Source organism: Saccostrea echinata, unplaced genomic scaffold, assembly GCF_033153115.1.
Source record: "Saccostrea echinata isolate AGI-Se365-2 ecotype Australia unplaced genomic scaffold, CSIRO_AGI_Sech_v1 ptg000015l, whole genome shotgun sequence".
NCBI lineage: Eukaryota > Metazoa > Mollusca > Bivalvia > Ostreida > Ostreidae > Saccostrea > Saccostrea echinata.
The window spans coordinates 1,275,987-1,301,645 of NW_026889764.1; the positions used below are offsets into that span (position 1 = coordinate 1,275,987).

The following is a 25,659-nucleotide window of genomic DNA, read 5'->3' on the forward strand; positions in this document are numbered from 1 at the left end:
TTAATTTGAACAAACTGCCAATTATAAGTATACAATTCAGTTATTACCTAATATATATGGAATACCTGTATCATTATTTCATCTAATGAATAAAAATCACATAATGACAGTAACATTTTTGAAATAGTTTCTACATACAATAATATTATATAGAGTCATACTTTTGGCTCATACATGGCACAGTTTTTAATGTTGAGTGCCTTCAAGAACATTAATTGCGATTACACTCAGAACTGACTTTCAAATAGATGAGACCAGCATAAATCCTAAGACATATTCAAGTGTCCCAAAAGTCAAATTTCAGATGTACACAAATGTATGAAAGCTTTGAACTGCCAACTAATTTCAACATATCCCTTTTATTGCACAAATTGATATTCTGAGAAAATGTCAAATGTATTTTGATGATATGGCAGTGGATCATTGCTACATTTTCTACAGAAGTACTGTATACAGGGTTATTTTTGTCCTATGTTATTTTTGCCTTTTCACACTTGCAAATAATTTTGCCCCATTTTAAATTCGCCCAATCACAATTTGTTTAAGAAATTATACTTTGTTTTTGTTTATTCGCCCCGTTTCAGATTTGCCCATCTGTAAGTAGGCAAAAGAGGCTAAAAATAAAGTGGGGGTGAAAATTTCCCTGTATACAGTGTATCACAGTTTTATTGAAAATGTTGAGAATTTTTGCCTTTAATTCCCACTAGAATGCAGGGAGTTGAGAACACATTTAGGACAGGCTAGAGGAAGAAGGTCATTACTCTTGTAATACTTCACCAGGACTTGGGCACTGGTGGGTAAACTAGCGGGGCCATGTGACAATTCTCGCTGAAACTTGACCAACACCTCCTCTAAGAAATTCTGTTTTGTATAGTAATGCCCACAGGTGAACAGAACACTGTTATTGTCTTGGCTTGTGTCACTAGACTGGTTGCCATGGAGTTTTTCATCCAGATGATCAATCTCGCTGCGTGTCATTGAGATGAATTGACGCGACTCTGCCCCCTTCTGCAGATTCTGTACCACGTCCTGCCAAAGCTGTTGATATGGTATCATTTTTTCACTAGGCTGAAGGTCAAGACCTTGTCCTTCTCTGGTATCCATGGCAACAGACTGGTAGGCATGGTAACAAATTGGATGCTTCTTTTCAAAGTCTAGTGACTGTATTTTTTGTACTACATTTTGTAAAACTGTCAGAGAGAATTTAGTTGAGAATTGAAGCTTGGCCTCAGCAACATGACTTTCCTTATCACTCTGCAGCCTGAAATGTTTCGAGAAAACTGTTTTTACTTTTTCACACAATCCAAAAATTTTAAGTAAATTTCTATTTATCTATTCCACATGGATTTGAGGTCATTTTCAAAATAAGCAAGTAAAAATTTGAAATGTTTTATTATTCATCAATTAACACATGAAATAAAAGAAAATTCAAATGTCACAAGAAAAAAAATCTTAAAAAGTAATTTACTCTGTATTCTTTAAATTAAAAAAAAATGTATACCGGATACATGTACATTTCTGTAATTAAGGTTCTCTGATCTTGTTACTGACCAGAATATGATGACTGATAGGATACAAGACAGATGATCTAGGTAAGGGGTCATTAACTTCTCCAGGTCACTGGTCATTAGTTGCTCCACCTCCCAGAAATGTAGGATCTGACAAGGGAAAAAGTTACGCTTTGATAAAAAAAAAAAAAATTAAATTACAATGTTAAAAGACACTAAAACACTAAATTGAAGAGTCTGTTTACACAGGCACTTGTCAGATATGTTCTTAAAGGAAGAGAAAATAATCCTCTCCTCAAAGTTTACAAATCTTACCCCTAGGTAATAAATCACAAGGGAATTTTTCTATCAATTACAATGGCACACCTGAAGTGCCCCTTGTTGCACTGAAGTGTAGACTCAGATTTATTAGGTGTGGGGGCTCTTTATTGGTCATAATTATAAGAAAAAAAAATATGACCTCAAGTGCCTGTGTGCATTGAATTTATAAAGGTAGTTCTGTACTCAGCACTCGATGATTGGTGTTTGATCTGTATATTGATTTTTATACCTGATTGGTGTTTGATCTGTATATTAATTTTTACAGATCAATAATTGGTGTTTGATCTGTAAATTGATTTTTACAGCTCATTGGTGTTTGATCTGTATATTGATTTTTACAGCTGATTGGTGTTTGATCTGTAAATTGATTTTTACAGCTGATCAGTGTTTGCATGATCTGTAAATTGATTTTTTAGCTGGTTGGTGTTTACCTCCATGATGAGAATCCTGTAGTTTTCTTCCTTTTGGCCTGCTGATAAATCCTGTTTTACACATAGCCTAATAATGCAATTGATATGTGAATCATTCAAGACTAATAGATCTCTGAAATACTTATATTCACAAAGGAAAAAGAGAATGAGCAGGATATAAATATTCTTTTACATACACTAACACTTCATTTACATGTATTATTGCAAGTTTAAAACAAAACCTAGCACTTCTGAATCATTTATTTAGGTATTGGTCTTTTTCATTTGGTAAAAGTTCACTGAAAGCTAAACAAAGATACATGTATATCAACAAACCATTGAGAGACAAATTACTGTATGTGTACTTATTTCAGAATTCAGCACAACTGTTGGTAATCCACTAATTTATCTTATCAGGAATTAGTGTTTGTCTTTTTTATAGTCATCACATCTAAGTGTAATGACATCTCTGTGGTGCAGTTAATTAGCCAATAAATAGCATCTAAGGATTAAAATCCCACCAAAACAAGTACACATCTGTAGATTTTACAAGCTATAATTAACAGATGTGTCTCAAATATAATTGAACATGAAATTTACAAAACCAATCCTCATGACCTTGTTCAACATGACCTGGATATAAGGTCATAAGGTACCTTCTGACCTTTGAACCCTTCCAATTGTTCACTTCAAGAGTTACTGAGTAATATTAAAGTTGTAAACAGACAAAGGGACAGATATATAGTAAAGACATACATGTAATGCCATTGATCCTGGATACAGATATTCCCACTAAGCCACAGTAAAGATATACAGAAAAGACATAATGCCCTTCACCCTGGATGTAAATATCCCCACTATGCCATAGTAACGATACCTACTGGATGTACAGGTTTATGACTGCTGCCACAATGGCCTTGAACTTCTTCTCAAAATGATGCTTGTATTTTTTAAGAGCAGAGAGGTGAAAGGTCAATGCCTACAATATAAAAAAAAACCCATTTTTTCCTCTTAACCAATTTTGCCTTGATACTTAATGAATTTTGGATTGGTATAAAATAAATTTTCAAACAAAACAAGTACAAGAAATGAATATGCTATATGACCATAAAAAAATAAACTTAGTAACTATTGGAAAATCTCGTAAATTTCATTTTGCAACAAGCAACTATAAAATACCTGCGGGTAGTTTTGTTGGTGTATACAGATGTACACAGCACTGAGCCAGTCCTTCATGTCTACACACTTCCTTAGCAACTGAACACAGTGACAGAAATCAGACAGGTGCTACAAAATAATCACATAGAAATGTATTACACAGCGACAGAAATCAGACAGCTGCTACAAAATAAAATACTTAAGAACCCTCTCTACACTGCACCCTATTTTCAGGGTACTTTTGTGTAATTAGACTGACCCACTATTTGACATATGGATAGAATAAATTGTAATCTGAACTGTATTACATAATTTGAAATAAATCCAAGTATTCTAAACATTTTATTAGACCAAAATAGAGCATCTGAAAACTTTACTTAAATGTATTTTATCCATTTGAGTAAGCAAAGGCAATTTTTCTTCATTATTACTTCATTGTCTTTGAAGATTTTTGCTGAATAAAAAAAGGCATGCTCCCTATATTAAAAGTGGATTAATTAATTTCAAAATAACCTCCTTTACGCAATATAATTTCTCAAAGTCCAAAAAACATTTTTCATTGGTGTATAGAGGGTCCTTAATCACATAGAAATGTATAACACAGTGACAGAAATCAGACAGGTGCTACAAAATAAAATACTTAATCACATAGAAATGTATCACACAGTGACAGAAATCAGACAGATGCTTGAAAATAAAATACTTAATCACATAGAAATGTATCACACAGTGACAGAAATCAAACAGCTGCTACAATATAAAATACTTAATCACATAGAAATGTATCACACAGTGACAGAATTAAGACAGGTGCTACAAAATAAAATACTTAATCACATAGAAATGTATCACACAGTGACAGAATTAAGACAGGTGCTAGAAAATCACATAGAAATGTATCACACAGTGACAGAATTAAGACAGGTGCTAGAAAATCACATAGAAATGTATCACACAGTGACAGAAATGAAACAGCTGGTGCTAGAAAATAAAATTCTTTGGTAAATTAAATCTCAGGTATGAGATACTGTTGTCAGTACATCCATAGTTATCAATTTGTTGCATATTGTAAATCAATCAATCAATTTTCTCTACAAGAACTTAATTTACAATATATATATGAATTGTCTAAATGCAAGAATATAGCATTTAGGAATAATACAAGGCACTAACTTATGAAAAACATGCAAAAATTATTTTGTGCAAACAGAGCAATACATTATCCTACCCAAAATAAATGTGATATACACTAATTAGTGTTAACAATAAAAAAACAGCATCAGACACTGACCTCTAAGACTTCCAGAATGACCAGTCTATTGTACCTGGCCTCAGTAAGCATCTGAAGATCAGATAATTTATCCAGGTGTCTGTGGTCAACTCTCTCTAACCCCATCTGTTTCAAAAAGGAAAAAATTTGCATCATTCTTGTGTGAAAATTGATATCAATTTGATAAATTAAAAGAAGAACCACATCCATATAAGAAATGGAAAATTTTAATATGCCTTCCTAACAAATGCAAACAAAAATCCTACATTTGAAAAACTTGGTTTAATCAATCAACAACATTCACTGTCTGCAGTAATTACCCAATGTTCTTCACTGCTGTCATACGAGTCTGACTGTGACATATTGTGCCTTAACCTGTTGACAGGTCTAGGAGGTGGGATACCAGCACAAACACTGGGGACCAGTATCTCTGTCACCGTGGTCACTGTTTCCCTGTGTCTGTGATGGGTGTGCACTCTGCTGTGCTTGGCAGCTGTTGGACTATCTATTCTATCCAGACCAAGCTGTGAAAAACATGACATCTTTCATTCTACAATAATTAGTGAAAAAATGCATAGTGCTTGTTAACTGGTCAATAAGGTGACAGAAATTTATCATTTGACCAGTAAAATATGACCACCGAAGAATTATTTTGAGCTATGGTATTAATATCTTAAGTTTATTTTATAATTTTTATGCATTCATATATGATTTATGCGTGGCATTTACATTTCTATATCTGGTAACACTCTATGGAGTTAACAGGTGCCTAATCATAAACTGTGTACCTGTCCAAAGTCATTCTTGCCCCAGACCCAAACCAATCCCTCTGTATCCATGGTAACATTAAATTCTCCTCCTGATGCTAAATGGGCCATCTGACGATCATTGATCTGTGTTATAATGTTTGGATGTTTCTGAAAAAGAATTCTTGATTACAATATTTAAAGTAATATAAAAAAGGTGACAATCAAATACATGTACAATCTTACATTGTACTTATATTAAAAAACTTGACCTTTTGACTTTGTCAGAAATCTGTAAGATCTCTTTAACTGGCAGTAAGTAAGAAGTCTGTATGTTAGATATACATGTAAATCAAGATTTTATGCCATAGATAGGTACTTATGAGAAAATGAATAATTTTAACCTTGAACTTTGACTGAAGGAATGTATGTGTTTTCATGAAATTATGCACCAGTAGTTTAAGGTTCTAAATAGACCAGCTGCTTCTGGGGCCATAAAACTGACACAGGCTCACTTTTGATCTCAGTTTCACTTTTACCAAAGGAACATATATAGGCAAAGAGACAGAAATCAAAAGTGATTTCAACCAAGTTTTATGGCCTTGGGGCCGGTCATTCCTTCACCTACATAAGTGGCAGCCATCTTAAAAATCTTGACCCATTATCTTGACCTTTACTGTGTGACACCAGAATTGATGTACGTCTTCTTAATAGTCATAAAGTATCTTGACCATCACGTTATATTTATGTTTTAAAGTAAAAATAAAAACTCTGTGAGGTGGAAAGTTTCATGCATCACAAGTCTTCACAATAATCTTGACTTCTGACCTTGAATCTCTATCAGTCAACTTCAGCTTATGTAAGTGATATGCTTCAATCCTGGTTGTTTCTCATCTTTACACACAATGAAAGATTAGAAATATTCCTTTTATTTACATTTTTATACCTCTTACAACTCGCTACATAACTCAAACTTTATATTATGTATGAGTGTACATTTAGTATTATTACCGCTTATTACTTATCATTTCATGTTTAGTGTTGTGACCATTTATTCCTTACCACTTTATATTTACTTTTGTTATCATGTTTTCCTTACCATTTCATGGTTGGTGTTGTAACTGCATTTCTTACCTTTTCAAGTTTAGTGTTACCATTTATTCCTTACCATTTCATGTTTGGTGTTGTTTCTGTGTATTGACCTTACCGTTTTATGCTTGGTTTTGTTATTCCTTACCTTTTCATGTTTAGTGTTACCATTATTCTTTACCATTTCATGCTTGGTGCTGTTACCATTTATTCCTTACCATTTCATGTTTAGTGTTGTTGCCAATCTGCCCCTCTGCATTACGTCCCCAGCTGTACACATCTCCGTCCAACGTCATCAGTAAACTGTGGGAGCTTCCCACAGCCACCTGTCAGGTAGTGATTGAACATTACAGGTGTAACCAGACAACTTTATGTACTATGTAAAACACAAGTAGATTGAGTATGTTTATGTGTTTCAAATGTAGATATACAATATCCTGTTTTCCACTATCAATAATTCATTCAATCACTCATTTTCACTAGGTCAAATTTATGTGGATTGAGGGGAAATAAATCATGGAATTTGATTTCGTAGATGAACAAGTGTTAAGCTGTTTTATGTTTGACTTTTACATTTTGTGGAGGACATGAATTTGTGCATCTCTACATACCACAAAAATACAAAAATTAAACTCCTATGAAAATTAGCGATTTCACAGTATCAGATATGTAAGGTGAACTATATTTTTCATCATTCAAGAATAACTTAAAATTTTCTAATGTCATTTAGAATAATTATCTATTTGTTTCAAATATGCAATGATATACATGTACTAAAGTTAAGACAAACATATACCAGTGATAATTAACTGTGTCCTCATTTATTAAATTTCCTTGAAATTTTCACTGTAAGGACTGCACATTCTGACCTTTGTGATTCTGCCATGGACATAACTTGTATCCACCACTTCTGGTAGAAGGAATTGATCCACAGGGTCACCCATGAATTTTCCGGCTTGACGGGCCTTCCTGGCTGCGTGAGCTACAAACCTCAGGTTATAGGGGTGACATCCCCACGTGTATACTTTGTTACTTAAGGATACTGCAACCTGTAATCAATATCATCAATATGGCATATAGTTAATCAGATATTTTGTTAACACATGGGCTATATGTGCATGATCCACAGTCACAAAAATTTAGTTACTAATTCTACGTATGCATGAAGTTTTTGATAAATACATGTATAAACAGCTTAAAGGTGTATTGGAAACTTAAAGTTGCACACTTTCATGAATAAATTTTTTTTATTCCAAGTAATGATCTTAGAATAATTCTTTATTTTAAATCAAAGCATTTTAAATGTAGTGTAAAATACCAAGTTTTATAGTTTTATAGTCTTATCTTTTTTCATGTAGACTGATTTTAAGAGTGTGAGCATGGGCATTATTTAAACTATGCTACATAAGAATCTTTTCAATCAATTTGACAATTTCTATAGGTGTTATGTGACAAATTAGTTGAAATTTGCCTTGAGATTTCTGAGAAGACATTAAAATAACTAAACAGACAAAACATGTATCAATCTACATTTTGTTACGAAATTTGGTAATGCATAAATATTCTAGACTTTTAACTACCAGTATATACTTAGTAAGCTTACATTATGGAAATATCTTGTCCCCACAATGGCTATTTTTTCATGCAGTGTATTAATCTTCACTGGAACTGTGGCTTTCCTATTGTGTCCTAGACCAAGCTGGCCAAAGAAACCACATCCAAATGCATAAACCGTCCCCTGTAAAAAAAAAAATACATCACTACACTTCAAATAATATCACCTAATATCTTACCAAATCTCAGCTGAAAAAGCAAAATATACAACAGCATAATATTTATAATCAATGAAATTAATACATGTATAAAAATATTTCAGTGTGTTTCATGTCTGTCCTTTGACAAATTACAATTAATTTATACACACAATACAAAGCTTACTTCAATTCCACTTGTGTAGACTTCAGACTCAATAAATTGACAGTTATATATGAAACTGTAAAAGAATTCTTCTCCTTACCCCCTCAGTAAGTGCCAGAGAATGACAATGCCCGGCCTGTATGTGGGACACATGTAACGGGGTCAAGGCCGTGACCTTGGTGGGAGTCAGTTCATCCTCAATGCTGCCATGGCCTAACTGACCGTGCACACCCCAACCCCAGCTGTACACACTACAAAATAAACATCTTAATAAAACAACAGAATACTGAAAGGTAAATAAATAACTAACCTTCCTCCCTCCTTTCTCTCTCTCTCTTTCTTGTTATCAAAAGAACTATGTGCTGAATATAATATGTGGCTCTTATTTAGATTATTAGCTCCGAGGCTCATTCTCTGTTGTGGATTTGAAAAATTTAGACTTTCTCCTTGTCTCCCATGATATGTCTCCCCTTGTACAGCATTCATTAGGCTTTGTGAATTACATAAGTTTGTCATCTAGGTCATAATATTCTTATCACTTATTCCCCATCTGCTGTGAGGGCTTGGTTGTGATATCTTTATTACTTACTCCCCTTCCACTGAGAGGGCTAGGTCGTGATATCTTTATTACTTACTCCCCCTCCACTGTGAGGGCTAGGTTTGATATCTTTATTACTTACTCCCCCTCCACTGTGAGGGCTAGGTTGTGATATCTTTATTACGTACTCCCCTTCCATTGTGACAGCTAGGTTGTGATATCTTTATTACTTACTCCCCTTCCACTGTGACAGCTAGGGTGTGATATCTTTATTACTTACTCCCCTTTCACAATGAGGGCTAGGATGTGATATCTTTATTACTTACTCCCCCTCCACTGTGAGGGCTAGGTAGTCATATCTTTAACACTTACTCCCCCTCCACTGTAACAGCTAGGGTGTGATATCTTTATTACTTACTCCCCCTCCACTGTGACAGCTAGGGTGTGATATCTTTATTACTTACTCCCCTTCCACTGTGAGGGCTAGGTTGTGATATCTTTATTACTTACTCCCCTTCCACTGTGACAGCTAGGGTGTGATATCTTTATCACTTACTCCCCCTCCACTGTGAGGGTTAGGTAGTGATATCTTTATTACCTACTCCCCCTCCACTGTGAGGGCTAGGTTGTGATATTTTCATTTCTTACTCCCCCTCCACTGTGACAGCTAGGTAGTGATATCTTTATTACTTACCCCCCCTCCACAGTGAGGGCTAGGTTGTGATATCTTTATTTCTTACACCCCCTCCATTGTGAGGGCTAGGTAGTGATATCTTAATTACTTACCCCCCCCCCCCTCTCCATTGTGAGGGCTAGGTAGTGATATCTTTATTACTTACTCCCCCTTTACTGTAAGGGCTAGGTCGTGATATCTTTATTACTTACCCCCCTCCACTGTGAGGGCTAGGTAGTGGTATCTTTATTACCTACTCCCCCTCCACTGTGAGGGCTAGGTTGTGATATTTTCATTACTTACTCCCCCTCCACTGTGAGGGCTAGGGTGTGATATCTTTATTACTTACTCCCCTTCCACTGTGACAGCTAGGTTGTGATATCTTTATTACTTACTCCCCTTCAACTGTGACAGCTAGGATGTGATATCTTTATTACTTACTCCCCCTCCACTGTGAGGGCTAGGTTGTGATATTTTCATTACTTACTCCCCCTCCACTGTGACAGCTAGGGTGTGATATCTTTATTACCTACTCCCCTTTCACAATGAGGGTTAGGATGTGATATCTTTATTACTTACTCCCCCTCCACTGTGAGGGCTAGGTAGTCATATCTTTAACACTTACTCCCCCTCCACTGTGACAGCTAGGGTGTGATATCTTTATTACTTACTCCCTCTCCACTGTGAGGGCTAGGTTTGATATCTTTATTACTTACTCCCCCTCCACTGTGACAGCTAGGGTGTGATATCTTTATTACTTACTCCCCTTCCACTGTGACAGCTAGGTTGCGATATCTTTATTACTTTCTCCCCTTCAACTGTGGCAGCTAGGGTGTGATATCTTTATTACTTACTCCCCTTTCACTATGAGGGCTAGGATGTGATATCTTTATTACTTACTCCCCCTCCACTGTGAGGGCTAGGTAGTCATATCTTTAACACTTACTCCCCCTCCACTGTGACAGCTAGATGTGATATCTTTATTACTTACTCCCCTTTCACAATGAGGGCTAGGATGTGATATCTTTATTACTTACTCCCCCTCCACTGTGAGGGCTAGGTAGTCATATCTTTAACACTTACTCCCCCTCCACTGTGACAGCTAGGGTGTGATATCTTTATTACTTACTCCCCCTCCACTGTGAGGGCTAGGTTTGATATCTTTATTACTTACTCCCCCTCCACTGTGAGGGCTAGGTTGTGATATCTTTATTACTTACTCCCCCTCCACTGTGAGGGCTAGGTTGTGATATCTTTATTACTTACTCCCCTTCCACTGTGAGGGCTAGGTTGTGATATCTTTATTACTTACTCCCCTTCCACTGTGACAGCTAGGGTGTGATATCTTTATTACTTACTCCCCCTCCACTGTAAGGGCAGGTTGTGATATCTTTATTACTTACTCCCCCTCCACTGTGAGGGCTAGGTTGTGATACTGTCCACACACTACATCAACACAGCTGACCCCTGATAAGGCTTCAATCAACATTGGACGGCTATAGATGTGGGTAGTTCCTGTCCCCACCTGACCATACTTGGAGGAGCCCCACCCATAAACCTATAATCAAAGGTTTTTCTCATAGTGACACATCTAGCTATAAAATACATATACAATTTTATTTACAAGTAGAACAATGCCTGTTTAGTATTACTATCACAAAAATTGTACCTGGCACACCAATTATTAATCCATTAATTAAACTATTATATAGTAATTAAAGCATTTTTATGATTTCTTGTAATTAACATGTAATGATTGTTTTTAATTTCATGTACAATAGTGCAATTTCATTGTTAGAATATTTTGCAATGTAAATGTGCAATGTACTTTATCTTTTTCAGCAAACTTTAGGTTGATTTATTTTTCTCCATTTATCATTATCTATTTTCATAAAATATACCAATATGAAGTCTTTAACATGACAATAGAACCTGACATTATTGTAAATAATTAAAACTGACCCCTTGTTGGGTTAGAGCGATTGTGTGTTCTCCTCCACAAGAGACAGATAATACTTTTATATGAAGCATGTGAAGAGTCTCTACTCTACAGGGAGGGGATACCGTGTTCTCTAGAGCCAAGTCTCCATGTCCTAACCTATACAAAAATCCATTACAGCAATAAATTCAAGCAATTCCTTTTTAAATTATGCAGTTAAAAACCCCCAGAGAGCACTTGTTTTAGCAGTAATCTTAGACAAAACTGAAGGAATGTTTTCAAGTTTAAGATTTAAATAATTTCATAAATTTCTAGTCATCTGAAAACAAGTCAAACTTTCAGTTTAATTCAATTACCCTCCACTGCTTACCTCCCCTGTGAAGTTTTACCCCAGGTGTAAAGCTCTCCGTTTCTGACCACTGCAACATGCTGAGGCCCTGCCCCTATAGGACGAGGTTGATATGACAGGCGCTTTCTTCTTGGCACTGGTTGACTTGTATGAGCTTGCTGTAAATTCAGAAACATATCTATTATTTACCTTTAGTAACAAGCATTCTGAAACAAGAAGTCTGTGAGCCAATGCTCACTAATAATACCCCTGCTCTAATGTGAATACACAGGTTCAGTTATGAACAGACACAGAGATAAACAAGCAGTTGCCATCAGATTTGTACAAAAAATGAATCCCACCATATGGCATGCCTAAACATGTGCTAAATTTTCAAGCAATTGCTGAGAAAAATGCGACCAAAACTAGTTATGTATGGTACAGACAAATGCACAGATAAACAGGAAGTTGACATTGGATCCATACAAAAATGGGTCCCACCATATGGCATGCCTAAACAAAGAGTGTGCTAAACTTTCAAGCATCTGCAATGAGAAGTTGCTGAGAAAACTGCGACCAAAATTTCTTATGTATGGTATGGACAGACGCACGGTAAACAGGAAGTTGACATCAGATCCATACAAAAATGAATTAGACCTTAAGAAATGCCTAAAAAAAGAGTGTGCTAAAATTTCAAGCATCTGCAATGAGTAGCTGCTGAGAAAAAAAAACAGTCAGACACACACACAGAAACACAAGGGTAAAACGGTATACCCCCTCTCCTTCAGAGCAGGGGGATTAATTATTGCATAAGCTATACTAATCCTCTTCAGGTAAAAAGTGTACTGGTAATCTGGTTCCCCTTAAAAGATGAAAAGGCCATAATTCTTTGAAAAATCATAGAAGTGGAACAAAATGCAAACTACATATGTAGATCTGTAACTCTTCAAGATACTCTTAAATACCAAAAATCAGCTCAATATCTATGTGTCTTTAGAAAAAAAAGAGGAAAACCAAGTGGGACAGACTGATAGACAGAGGGATAGACAGATGGTCAGAGAAGGAGGAAGCCTTAAGTCCTTTCAGGGGTTTACTGGAAGCAGGCTAAAAGAAGAAATTACAAAGCCTACCTAAACAGATATAATCTCTCAGTGAGGAAAAATAACAAATGAAATAACAGTTAGCAAAATTAGAAATTTGATTGCCACCTTTGAATGGTCATATTACAAAAAAAAAACAAGATGTGTTTGTGAAACACTGATGCCCCCGTATGGCAGCTTATTGCGAGGGTTAAAGTTTCTTAAATGCAAGTCAAACTCCAGGTCAAGAAATACAAAAATGTTAGTACCCAAAGAAAGGTCTTGTCTCGAGGAATATACTTGTGAAATATGAAAGCCCTTGTACAAACCGTTGAGAAGTTATGGCGAAGGTTAAAGTTTTTTCAAAGTAAGTAAAATGGCAAGGTCAAGGTCAAATGGTGCCCAAGCGAAGTTCTTGTCACAAGAGATACACATGATTGTGAAATGTAAAAGCGCTAGAACCAAACGTTCAAATGTTATGGCCAATGTTAAAAATTTTTAAAAATAGGTCAAACTCCAAGGTTAAGGTCAATGCCAAAATTGTTGTTATCCAAAGGAAGGTCTTGTCACAAGGAATATACATGTGAAGTATGAAAGCCCTAACACCAACTGTTCAAAAATTAAGGCCAAGCTTTTCAAAAGTAGGTCAAACTCCAAGGTCAAGGTCAAAAGGTCAAAGTTGTTGGTATTTAAAGGAAGGTCTTCTCACAGGGAATGCATAAGTGAAGTCAACCCTAGCACTAACTGTTCAAAAGTTATGGCCAAGGTTAAAATTTTTCAAAAGTAAAGTAGGTCAAACTCCAAGGTCAAGGTCAAAAGGTCAAATTTGTTGGTACACTTGTATGCAAAGAAAGGTCTTGTCACAAGGAGTATACATGCGAAGTATGAAAGACCTAGCTCAAACTGTTCAAAGGTTATGGCCAAGGTTAAAGTTTTTTCAACAGAAAGTAAAACTCCAAGGTCAAGGTCAAAGGGTCAAAGATGTTGGTATCCAAAGGAAGACCTTTTCTCAAGGAATACACTTGTGAAGTTTGAAAGTCTAAGCTCCAAGTGTTCAAAAGTTATGGCCAAGGTTAAAGTAAAAATAAAATTTTGCAAAAGTGGGTCAAACTCCAAGGTCAAGAGGTCAAATATGATTGTCACAAGGAATACACATCTGAAATATGAAAGTCATTGCTCCAACCAATCAAAAGTTATGGGCAAGGTTAAAGTTTTTATGGACAAACAGACAGCTAGACAGACAGACGGACAGACAGGGCAAAAACTATATGCCCCCGAATCTTCGATTGGGGGGGGGGGTGGCATAAAAAAAGAGCAGCTGTTACCCATTATGTACTAAAATGCATAAGTTACATATACTGTCACTGTTGTCATGTTTCAGTTACACATGTGAAAATAAAGAATATGAAGCCAGAATGGAATAGAATGCATAAATACAGTTCTAGTCCTATTGTAATGAACATTGATACATACACTCTGAGATCGTTGTTTGGCTTCTGTTGTGCTGATGGACATCAACTCCTGCACTGAGGGAATGTAGCCATTTTCCTCCCTCCTCCTGTTAAGATGGATTATAATGCGAATAAAGACCTCCACCAGTCTACTCATATCAGTCAATCCTCCATCCTACAAAACATATCAACATCCTATATACATCTCAACATGCTACAAAACATACCAACATCTCAACATCCTACAAAACATATCAACATCCTACAAAACATATCAACATCTTATAAAACATATCAACATCTTATAAAACATATCAACATCCTACAAAATATATCAACATGCTACAAAACATATCAACACGCTACAAAACATATCAAAATCCTATATAATATATCAAAATCCTACAAAGCATTAAAAACATCCTACAAAACATATTTACATCCTACAGAACATATCAACATCCTAAATACATATCAACATCCTAAAAGGCTATCAACATCCTACAGAGCATATCAGCATCTTATAGAACATATCAACATCCTAAAAAACATATCAACATCCTATATAACATATCAACATCCTACAAAACATATCAACATCCTACAAAATATATCAACATTCTACAAAATAATATATCAACATTCTTCAAAGTATATCAACATTCTACAAAGTATATCAACATCTTATAGAGAATATCAACATCTCAACATCCTTAAAACATATCAACATTCAACAGAACATAAAAGCATCCTATAAATTTTGTAGAAAATACTACATGTACAAATCACACAAATGACATCAACATCTTCATTTCTCATCACACATGTGCACTGACATCCTTAAAAATACACCCTTCAAATCACATAACAACATCCTATTCAAATACTACTTGAACTATTTCTTTTACAATTCAGTTGTGTAAAAACAAAACTTACCAGGATTCCTGGTTCTCCATCACTGGACACAGAACTAATACTGGCGGTTCTAGAATGTGAATGGTAGAAAATGTCTCATATATAGCATCTATAGAAATCTTTATAGATACATTTAAAAATGCAATGTCTGAAAAGTACTTCATTGTTTAACAAGGGTATAACAATTTGTATGTCATATTCATACCCTCACAATCATCACATTTTTTTCATTTTTCAACTAAATATACATTCAGGGATTGGGCATGAAAACTGGCAATAAATCCTTTAACACACATAGAAACATATGAAATGACTTATGAATTAACTTGAGGTACTGTATAAATACTTTCTCCACAGAGTCATAATTCCATGGAATCACAATTTCTGTTCAATCTGTGGGTAGAAAATTACACGAATTTCTTAGATTGCCACTATATGCCTTAAATGTACCTTAAAAGCTCTGGGACAAATTTCTGTATAGTAAATTAATACCGTGCCGAAACAAGAGGACCATGGGCCACAATGCTCACCTGAGTAACTTTGGCCTTGCTGTTTTTCATCCATTTCCCCCTGTAAAACCTATTGTGGCCCCACCCTACCCCAGGGGTCATGATTTGAATAATTTAGAATCTGCACTTCCCCAGGATGCTTCCACTTAAGTTTCAGCTTTTCTGGCCCAGTGGTTCATGAGAAAGAGATTTTTAAAGATTTTTTCTACATATTTCAATGTAAAACTTGGATTCCCGTTTGTGGCCCCGCCCTACCCCTGGGGGTTAAACTTATGATTTGAACAATTTAGAATCTACACTACTTTAAGATGCTTTCATATAATTTTCAGTTTTTCTAGCCCAATGGTTCATGAGAAGATTTTTAAAGATTTTTTCTACATATTGCAATGTGAAATTTGGATTCCCTATTGTGGCCCCACCCTACCCCTGGGGGTCATGATTTGAACAATTTAGAATCTACACTACTCCAGGATACTTCCACATAAGTTTCAGCTTTTCTGGCCAAGTGGTTCTTGAGAAGAAGATTTTTAAAGATTTTTTCTACATATTTCAATGTAAAATTTGGATTCCCTATTGTGGCCCTGCCCTACCCCTGGGGGTCATGATTTACAAAATTTTAAATCTACACTACCCCAGGATGCTTCCACATAAGTTTCAGCTTTTCTGGCCCAGTGGTTCTTGAGAAGAAGATTTTTTAAAGACCCACCCTATTTTTGTCTTTTCTTGATTATCTCCCCTTGGAAGGGGGCTTGGCCCTTCATTTTAAGAATTTAAACCTCCATTTAACCAAGGATGCTTTGTACCAAGTTTGGTCAAAATTGGCCCAGTGGTTCTTGAGAAGAAGTTGAAAATGTGAAAAGTTTACAGAAGGACGGACGATGGACAACGGGTGATCTGAAAAGCTCACTTGAGCTTTCAGCTCAGGTGAGCTAAAAAGTATATCTACAGTATCTTATTTACCTGTGCCTGGACCCCATATGTCTACAAAGATGGCTCCTAAGTGGATTCCTTGAAGGGTCAAACACCTGAGCCAGTGTTTCCAGGTGAGGAACGTCTAAATCTTGTAAGACGGCCTGAAGCAGGTGGTAATTAGGGAGGGCCAGGTCAGGCTTACTACACAGCAGATCTACCAGTGAGGAGGGGGACATAAACTGCAGGAAAACACCTGTGTTACAGAAAAACATCCTATATACAGTTAACTCTATGCATCCTAAATTTTTATTTTAAGAAAGATAAAGGATGACTGCACTTAAGGATATGCGAAATCTGCGACAAAATAAACTTTCAAAACAAGCATTTTTCTTTTCATTGCAAGAATGGCCAACATCCAATCTACAACTTTATGTAATTACGTTTATAATAAAAGTGTGTATTTACGAAGTTCGAATCTGTTTTCAAAGGCAGGGGTCATCACAATTTCTTGAATCTCCGTACGATAATGAGGACGCCCACTTATTTACTGACTTTATACATAGTCAGCGCATGTTTGTCTATTTTTCTACGTTTAACAGTAGTTGTATATTTGCATAAATAATAATGTGTCAAAAGGAGATTAATAGACAAACATGCGCTCATGGTTAAAAAGAGAAAAAACTGCTTCTTCTTACATTCGCTCTCTGTGTTGTAAACAAGGATTGCGACATGTTGAATATTATAATTCACCACGTGATGTCCTACCTCAGGTAACTCTGTGAATACTAAATTCCGTCACGTGACTTGTAAGGTAGCATGTTTTGTGCTAACTAGGACATTGTGTTCGAATACGTTAAGTCATCTGGCATGGATATACAATCTGCTTTAATTACATTGACGTGCTCATATTGTTAGCTTCGTTTTGAAACCTTTGTCAGAAGTGTATTTGTGCCATACAGAATGGAGAGGGAGATTGGAAAGAGTGACCACATTCTTTTTTTCAAACATGCCATTGTTATTTATCAAGTCTAATTTTAGACCCATATTTACAATGTTAGCTCCACCTCTTATGCATATCTAATGTTCAATCAAGGGCAGATAAGTGTAAATTCACTATATTTGGAAAGCAGTAAGGACAAAAAACATTGAATCATTTTATTGTATCACAGTCTAAAATCATTTTAAGATTTAAATTTGGTTCCAAATTGACAGGATTCTTTCATAAACATACAAAAGTGAAATAAAGTTTAGATATAAAAGCAACAGAAGCAACCGAAAAAGACCCAAAAACAGGCGTTAAGTGCAGTCATCCTTTGTAGAATGCAGGTCCAGGAATTTTATCGATTTTTTAAATGCTGCATTAAGAATAATAAAGCAGAAGCTTATGTGTTATGTTGAGGTCATTACTTATAAATCCCTCACTGCTGCTGGATGTATCTACAGACATTAAGTAAGCAGACTTTATTAAGATAAATGAAGTGACTTGGGAACCCTTTGTGATGTTGCCTGCATGAGATTGCAGAATTATTGATGACTTTATATCTATGCAAGCATGGATGATGAGATTGAACCATTTATTATTAAAAACCAGGATTGGGAGTATCATAAACCATTTCCTAACTTACCTTTGGAAATCTAAATGAGGAGATAAAAAATCTTTTCTCACCTTTTTATCAGAAGACGACTTTTGTGACATTGAAAAACCAAATGAAGGGATTGGTGAATCAATTGTAATCTACCTTTGGAAGTATGAATGAGGAAATTGAGGAACCCTTTCTGACCTATTTTGAGAAAACTGAGTAAGATAATTGGGGAATTCTTGTGGCCTCCCATTAGATACCTTGATGAAATGAATGGTGAATATTTGTGACCTATCTTAAGAGGCTAAGATTAGATAATTGGTGCAACTTTTCTGCTCTCTTTTTGAAGCCTGGATGAGGTGTCTGGTGTAATGTTTCTAACCTATCTTTGGGAGCCTTATGAAGTGATTTATTGAACTTTGTGGGCCTACCATTATAATCCTGAATTAAAATGACCGGTAAACCCTTAAACTGTACCTTTGGAAGCCTGGATGAGATGGTTGGTAAATCCTTTGGACACAAGCCCTGTGATCATGTCTGGGTCTATCACAAAGTGCTTGTTCTCAGCCAGAAGACTCAAAGCTTCCATTACTAGACCTCTCGACTGAAACATACAAACTTATTATTACCACCATCAATTATGTTACTAAACTTATAAGAGAATAAAATAGACATTGTATCAGTAATAATGTTGTTGTTACCAGTTTACTGAAGATTTTTTTCACTGTATATCTAGAGACAAAACCTTGAAATGATGGTTATTCAATAATGGCAACTCAAATTCCTAGTGTAGATAATTATTGCAGCAAATATATTTTGTATCCTGTAATTTTATTAAGATGTATTAATTAATACCTTGGACATCTCTAATAAGACATCTGTCAGATTATTTTCTGCTAATAAACTAAGGGTCATTTGTTCATCATAGAAAAAGTTGCTGATCAGAAATTCCCTGAAGAAGAAAAAATAAAAGATCTAAATCTCATCAAGCAATTTTATCTACTATTATAATACATGATGTATGAGAAATCTATAAGCATACAATATCTCAAGGATAATTGATAAATGCATTTCCACTTGCCAAGCTTATATACATATTTTTTTTATACTGAGAAGATTCATTAATATTTCTTACATCAATAGCCACAGTAAGTTTTATTAAATGTATATTTACACAAAAGTCTTTTTGATTTGTTCTTCACCAGTTCCTTGTTTTAAGAGGTACACATAGCAGTATATGGCCATGTTTGACAGCTGTTTCTTTTCCACCGTGGTCAGGTCTGAAGAGTGATCCCCTAAGGCCTGTCGTAGGTGTGACATCACTTCCTGTACACGACCATGCTTGGCAAAGCTAGATACCCGCTTCATGTAAGAAGACTATAACAAAAATAAAAGTGGATTTTTCAAATATATCCTTGCTACATTTGTTTTTTTTTTTTAAATGGTAGGGGTCCTTGCCTTTGATACTTTTTCAATATTGTGCTGACTTTGGTAATATTTCAAGACTTTGTATTTAGTGTTACTTGTAAAATTAGTGATATGCCCTATTACCTAGAATCTGTTAGTAAAAAATTACCACTTAAATAAGAATTACATCAAAATTAAACAAAAAACTCAATCCTTTAATAGTTTCCCATTGTGAACAAAATTCCTATTTACAGAGTTATCCCCCTCACCTTGGCCATTTTGAACAGTTTAATGGCTCTCTCATAACTCTGGTTCTGTACACAGTTTTCGGCTGACAACTCGTACAGAGTGTTGATATCTAGACCCAGGGCTATCCCTAGATTATCTGTAACACTGGCATCTGATTTACCAAGGGCCAGGTCAAGAAAAAGACGTTCTGCAGAAATTCTGTATCAAGAAAATAAAACTACACTGAAATTCATCTTTTTTCTATTGTGATAGCTTCCATTTTATATCAGAATTATATTAAAATACATGTTATAATAGGAACAAGTACTTGTGAAGTTGTCCAAAGATGTGCTTATAAAAATAGTATAATACAAAAAAATATTTGTATAGGAAGTTTCCTAATATGCCGATATCTTGTTGCTTAATTGACTTACGTACACAAATATTTTTCATTTCTTGTTTTAGAAGAAGCAACAAGATGCAGTTATCTGAAACCATAACATCTAGCCTCAGAATTACAAACCTTGGTCTTAATTCATACACAGCTGAGTCAGTAACGACCAGACAACCATTCAGCACTGTGTGACCAGTGATCTGGATCTCAAATGACCGATACGCTCCCCCGTATGTCCCCAGAATTCTATCATCAGCCTGGTCCCACATCCCTGTCTCCTTGTTGTTCAGCATTTGCTGCCTGAGGTTTTCCTCTCTCTTGTCATGCCAGTAGAATGGGAAGGATTTCTTTACTACAGTTAACAGTTTTTCATCCACTGGTAAATCAAAGTGCTGCAGAATAGCCTCCTTGTTGAATTCCTTTGATAAAGAATAAAAGAGGCTTTGTGAGATCTTCCTACATGTAAATCACACAATCTGACCAGAAAATTTATCAGCTGTCTTCACAGTTATGCAACATTCAATACAGTTACTTTCTTTTTTTTTCCTTCTTTACACATCAGTTTTCTAATGTAAATAAAACAAAGGCCCAAGGGCCATAATGGTCACCTATGTATAAAACAACACTGAAAACTGTAAAAGATCTACAGAAATATAAAAGAAAACAAAATAAATTGATAGATGAGAATAAATACCCAGCAGCAGAGAAGAAGAACTTTAAAGAAATAATGCATTTTCACTATATAATCAATAGAGACCTGTCCTAATACTAAAACCCCTGACCCAGGGGCAATGAATTTCACAAATTTGGAAGAGGTATCCTTGCTCATCATAACCATGCAATAAATTTGTCTGCTAAATACCCAGGGGCAGAGATGAAGATTTTTAAAGGATTTATGCATTTTCACTCTATGATCAATAGAGCCCCACCTTAACACCAGAACCCCTAACACAGGGGCCACGAATTACACAATTCTGGAAAATGCACCCTTGCTCATCATAAACATGTACTAAATCTGTTTACTTAGTATCCAAAAGCAAACAAGATTTTTAGAGAAAAAATGCATTTTCACTATAATATTATCATAGAACCCTACCCTTACACCAGAACCACTGATCCCGGGGGCCATGAAGTTCACAATTTAGTAAAGGACTCATTGCTTGTTATAATCATGTCAAAGTTTGACTGCTTGATGTCTAGGAGTAAAGAAGAAGAATTTTGAAATTCGTATTAATTTTGATGTTTTTCGCTCCACCCCTCAGGTTACAAGGGGCAGGGACCATGATTCATAATTTCGGTTCTTATTGACCCATAGATGATATATACATACATGTATATACCAAAATTAGTTGAAATTGGTTAAGCCATTCATGAGAAGAAGATGAATATGTTCAAAAGTTTACGACTGATGCACGATGTACAACACACAACAATGGACGAAAAAAGAGAGCAATGCATGTAGGTCACTTGAGTGACTCAGAAGACCTAAAAAGTTGATGGAATTTGTACCTTTTGATCCTCTACTGAAGTTTCTGCTTTTTGATTGGCTATCACCAGCAGCTTTTTTTCACCAGCCAATCGGGTAGTTGTATAGATTGTCTTGTCACTGAGAATGATGTTACAGGCACCCAATGGTAATTTGTACACAAATAATGGTGAGTGCTCTATGTTGCTGTCAAACACCTGTATTAATAAAACATATATACAAATAACAAATGCATGTACATCTGAAGATAAAAAAATTACAAGATGTCAATATTTCATTTAAAATAGCTAGAACTTTAAAATCAATACTTTATTTAAATCCTAGGAAAAGTGAAATAAATAATTCAGCTCTTTTCATATTTTCATTTGAACACTTGTAAATCCCCTTATTTGAACCTTGAAATATCAAAACATATCCCAGACTTGGAGAAAATTAAATTTCAAACCTAAGAATGCTGACCTGATATGTGGATGATTTGTTGTCATGGGCAGCTACGAAGTGACGTCCTTTGGCATTCTGTGGACTCAAGGCCACTGATCTTTGGAATTGATAGAACCTCAGTGGCATAAAGATATGTTTGGTTTCATCTGTGGAAATTGAGAGGAATAAATAGCGTCTGGCTAAACAATTAACAAAAATTCACCTGGGGTAATTTTTAATAAACGCAACTTCTAAGGATGGATGTCGTTATTTCTAAGAAGTATTAAAAACACATATACAAGCTAATTACAATTAGATGTTAGATGAATTCGCATACAAGCTAGTGGCGAGTATCCATTAGCTAGATTAACATGTAAAATGACATTGAGACAAAGCTGATGTCAGTCATTACATCAATTTAATGATGTCTGCATGAACGAGATAATACAGTCCTTAATTTGGTGATCCTCAGTAGTTTCCAACTTAGGTAATACTGTATATACACTTGAACTTCAGCATCTCAAACAATAATATCTCAAATACCATGGATATGTCTAAGTGATTTGAAAGGCTCAACCATTTATTCTTTAAGTATTTTACCCTCAATACCTCAATTCCTCGCATATCTCTCATTTTTTTTCTCTCAGTCCCATCCTTGTACAAATGTGGTTCATGATAAAGCAGCATGCCAACTTTAGCCTAGGTTATGATGTTGAATTAGGAACATAGAAATGCTTCAATGCACACACTTGGTTCCACAAATGCACACAGTTGCACACCTTTGCTTTCCAATACTATATAATTTTTTGGGGTGTAGACAGTTTTCTGTATGAGAGTTTTACAAAGTTTCAGTCCCTAGAAATGAGTTATTTCCCTTACCTGTGACAGCAGTAATACTAGTGATAGGTAAATGCCGACCATCAATCTGGTCATATCCAAGGTCAGACACTTCAAGGTCAAACTTGATCACATCTGATGTCCTGGATTCTAGCAGGAGTTTCCACTGAATTCCTGCTTTTCCAGTAATCTACAAAAAAAGGTCCACAGAATTAGTATATGTAGTACCAAAAATGTAATAATATCTGTGTCAATGGCATCTACCACAATTACAATCATAATTATTTCAAACTTTAGACAAGGGCAAAAAAACTTCTTATTTTACAGTTTACATACAACATTTTTATTAATCTTACTAATGAATCCAATTCAAAGCACAAATTGCTAATAAAACAATTATAAATACATGTATATAAATTAAAACAAAATTTTATACTTCAGTACTAAATATAGTTAACCTTTCACAAATAAATGTTATAATTTACCGGGGTACTTTCAAAAAGGTTTTGCTTTTCATAGTATCACTAAGAATTACCAGAAGATAGGTTGACATCTGATGATCATCTTGGATGAGATCAAAGTTAGCAATGCTGGCATCGACTTCTAACTCATTAACAATACATCGCTTGACCAGGTCAACAACTACTATTTCGCCGCTCTACAAAAATTTGTCTGAATGCTAATAACAAAGTTTTTCATTCTTCACATGAATAATTAACTACTGGTGATAGCTAATCAAAAAGCAAATAAGGTTATTTTTTTCACAATTTTGAAACAATTACTATTAATTTTTGTTTCCCTTCACCATGTTCACCCATGGATGCTCTATACACCAAAACTGGATGAAATTGGTTCAGTTTTTCCAGAGAAAAACTGGAACAACTCATGAGAACAGATGACAATGGAACACAATAGGTCACCTGTGTGACTCAAGTGACCTAAAACAATAAAATATACCCTTGTTCCAATTATAGCAATTTGTTGATCATCCAAAGTGTGCCACCATGTTACAACTGAGGGAAGACCTGAAAAATAATTATTAAAAAAACTTTCATATTTAATGATTTACAATAAATGATTCACTTTGAGTGATATGGCTTATTCTGAGACTGCCATCATGCAAATTACATGATTAGCCTGACTTATCATGCTTATAGAATCAATTTATAACTCAGTGACTGAACTTTGTACAAGTTATTTCTCCATTTGAAAAAGAAAATATTTTTTTGACAAATATTTTCTCTACCAAGTGATACATTTAATTTTCTTTAAAAATCATTTATTAATAAATTCCATAAACTTTGAATTCAATTGCATTTTCTATGCAGCATATCCTCTCTTTTGGAAAACAACATTGTGCATTGTTATTTAATGACTATATAAATATACAAATACCTTTGGTTTTCTTGACTTTGGTAATTGTGACATCATCTAGGCTCCATATTTGATTGACTCTGGCAGACTTGTCCTATAAATATAATACAGAGTATAATAAACAGTCCGATAACAACTAATTCATTTCTTAAAAAGCATCACAAGAAAGATAGGCCCATGTCCTCACCAGAATTGATCGAGCTGGGATAATGAAGAGTGTGGCATCTTCTGTGACGACCAGTAACCAGGACACAGTGGGGTCGAAGCACATAGTACAGATTGGTTTCTCATGAGGCCATACCAACTGTCGGTATGCTGGGACTTTCCCAGAGGATGATAACCTAAGTAAAAGGTAGCCTGAAAAATAGAAATTTGAACAGGAAACTAAATCGCCAATGCAGGGTCATCCTTGGCAAGTTATTGTATTTCAGTATCATGCACAAATGTAACATGGAGAAAAGGGGGATGGTCCAAATAAGAATTGACCATACCCTGGCCTCCTGAGCTGTATATGTAGCAAATATACCTGCACGGCCAATACATATGTATAATGTTGGCTTGTCAACATACTCTAATGAGACTAGAATAGTAGGTACATTTACTTTAGTTATCTCCATAGAGATTAGGCTCAAATGGATATTTATTTAGATTGACTTGCTAAAATCCAGCCCAGCTGAATCTCAACTGAGATTAGGAATAGAACTAGTGCAATACAACATAAACTCATTAATTTGAAAGAAACATCGTTTAGACCAAAAAAATATCAGGAAAATGCATTACAACTAATGAGTATAATGAAAGAAAATGAAAGTAGGTTACTGAAGCCTATTTCTGGAATTACCATTTGTGGTATACAAAGCCAACAAATTATCCTCTCCGGCCTCTACCCAGGCGTGTTTAGTGACCACTACTGATTTCCCTGTGTCTTCGCCATCCCGTATGGACATCAAACGCACCAACTGAAAAAGGGGGTAGGTTGTTGGGACGGGCATAGTCTTTTCTTATCTCATCTGGACTGTTCCTTTCCTGCTTCAACCACTTTGCTGTTTGCTGTAACATTCGGGATTCCTCTGCTTTATGCTTTCTACATTTTCAACAATAGAAAATTCAAAATCGTAGTGTCCACAACACAGAAAAGTCTAGGCCTAGTTAAAACCAGATAAAACAGAC

The 25,659-nt window shown here is 35.3% G+C and overlaps 1 protein-coding gene across 1 annotated transcript; it reads right to left on the reverse strand.

The window, feature by feature from the left end:
- Nucleotides 1-25,612, reverse strand: LOC133187366 (uncharacterized). The gene is made up of 31 exons (XM_061322714.1): nucleotides 25,331-25,612; nucleotides 24,677-24,846; nucleotides 24,511-24,583; nucleotides 24,073-24,140; nucleotides 23,651-23,773; nucleotides 23,158-23,305; nucleotides 22,318-22,445; nucleotides 21,882-22,055; nucleotides 20,502-20,791; nucleotides 20,020-20,197; nucleotides 19,518-19,720; nucleotides 19,199-19,295; nucleotides 18,821-18,947; nucleotides 16,812-17,016; nucleotides 15,364-15,412; nucleotides 14,450-14,602; nucleotides 11,940-12,076; nucleotides 11,593-11,728; nucleotides 11,034-11,188; nucleotides 8,520-8,670; nucleotides 8,106-8,240; nucleotides 7,372-7,551; nucleotides 6,721-6,828; nucleotides 5,456-5,584; nucleotides 4,988-5,191; nucleotides 4,689-4,793; nucleotides 3,419-3,526; nucleotides 3,121-3,218; nucleotides 2,261-2,327; nucleotides 1,552-1,658; nucleotides 1-1,261 (listed from the first exon to the last, which is right to left on the reverse strand). The coding sequence occupies exons 1-31, from the start codon at nucleotides 25,479-25,481 to the stop codon at nucleotides 694-696; spliced, it is 4,725 nt and encodes a 1,574-aa protein (XP_061178698.1). The 5' UTR covers nucleotides 25,482-25,612; the 3' UTR covers nucleotides 1-693.
- Nucleotides 25,613-25,659: the final 47 nt, after the last annotated feature.

Bases quoted from the DNA above. Each gene is read 5' to 3' on its own strand.
- LOC133187366 (XM_061322714.1), bottom strand. From the start codon at position 25,481: ATGCCCGTCCCAACAACCTACCCCCTTTTTCAGTTGGTGCGTTTGATG. The intron at 19,721-20,019 runs GTGAGGGGGATA...TTTTTGTTATAG, and splicing joins AACTGTTCAAAATGGCCAAG to TCTTCTTACATGAAGCGGGT. The intron at 3,219-3,418 runs GTATTTTATAGT...TTTATATTGTAG, and splicing joins ACCAACAAAACTACCCGCAG to GCATTGACCTTTCACCTCTC.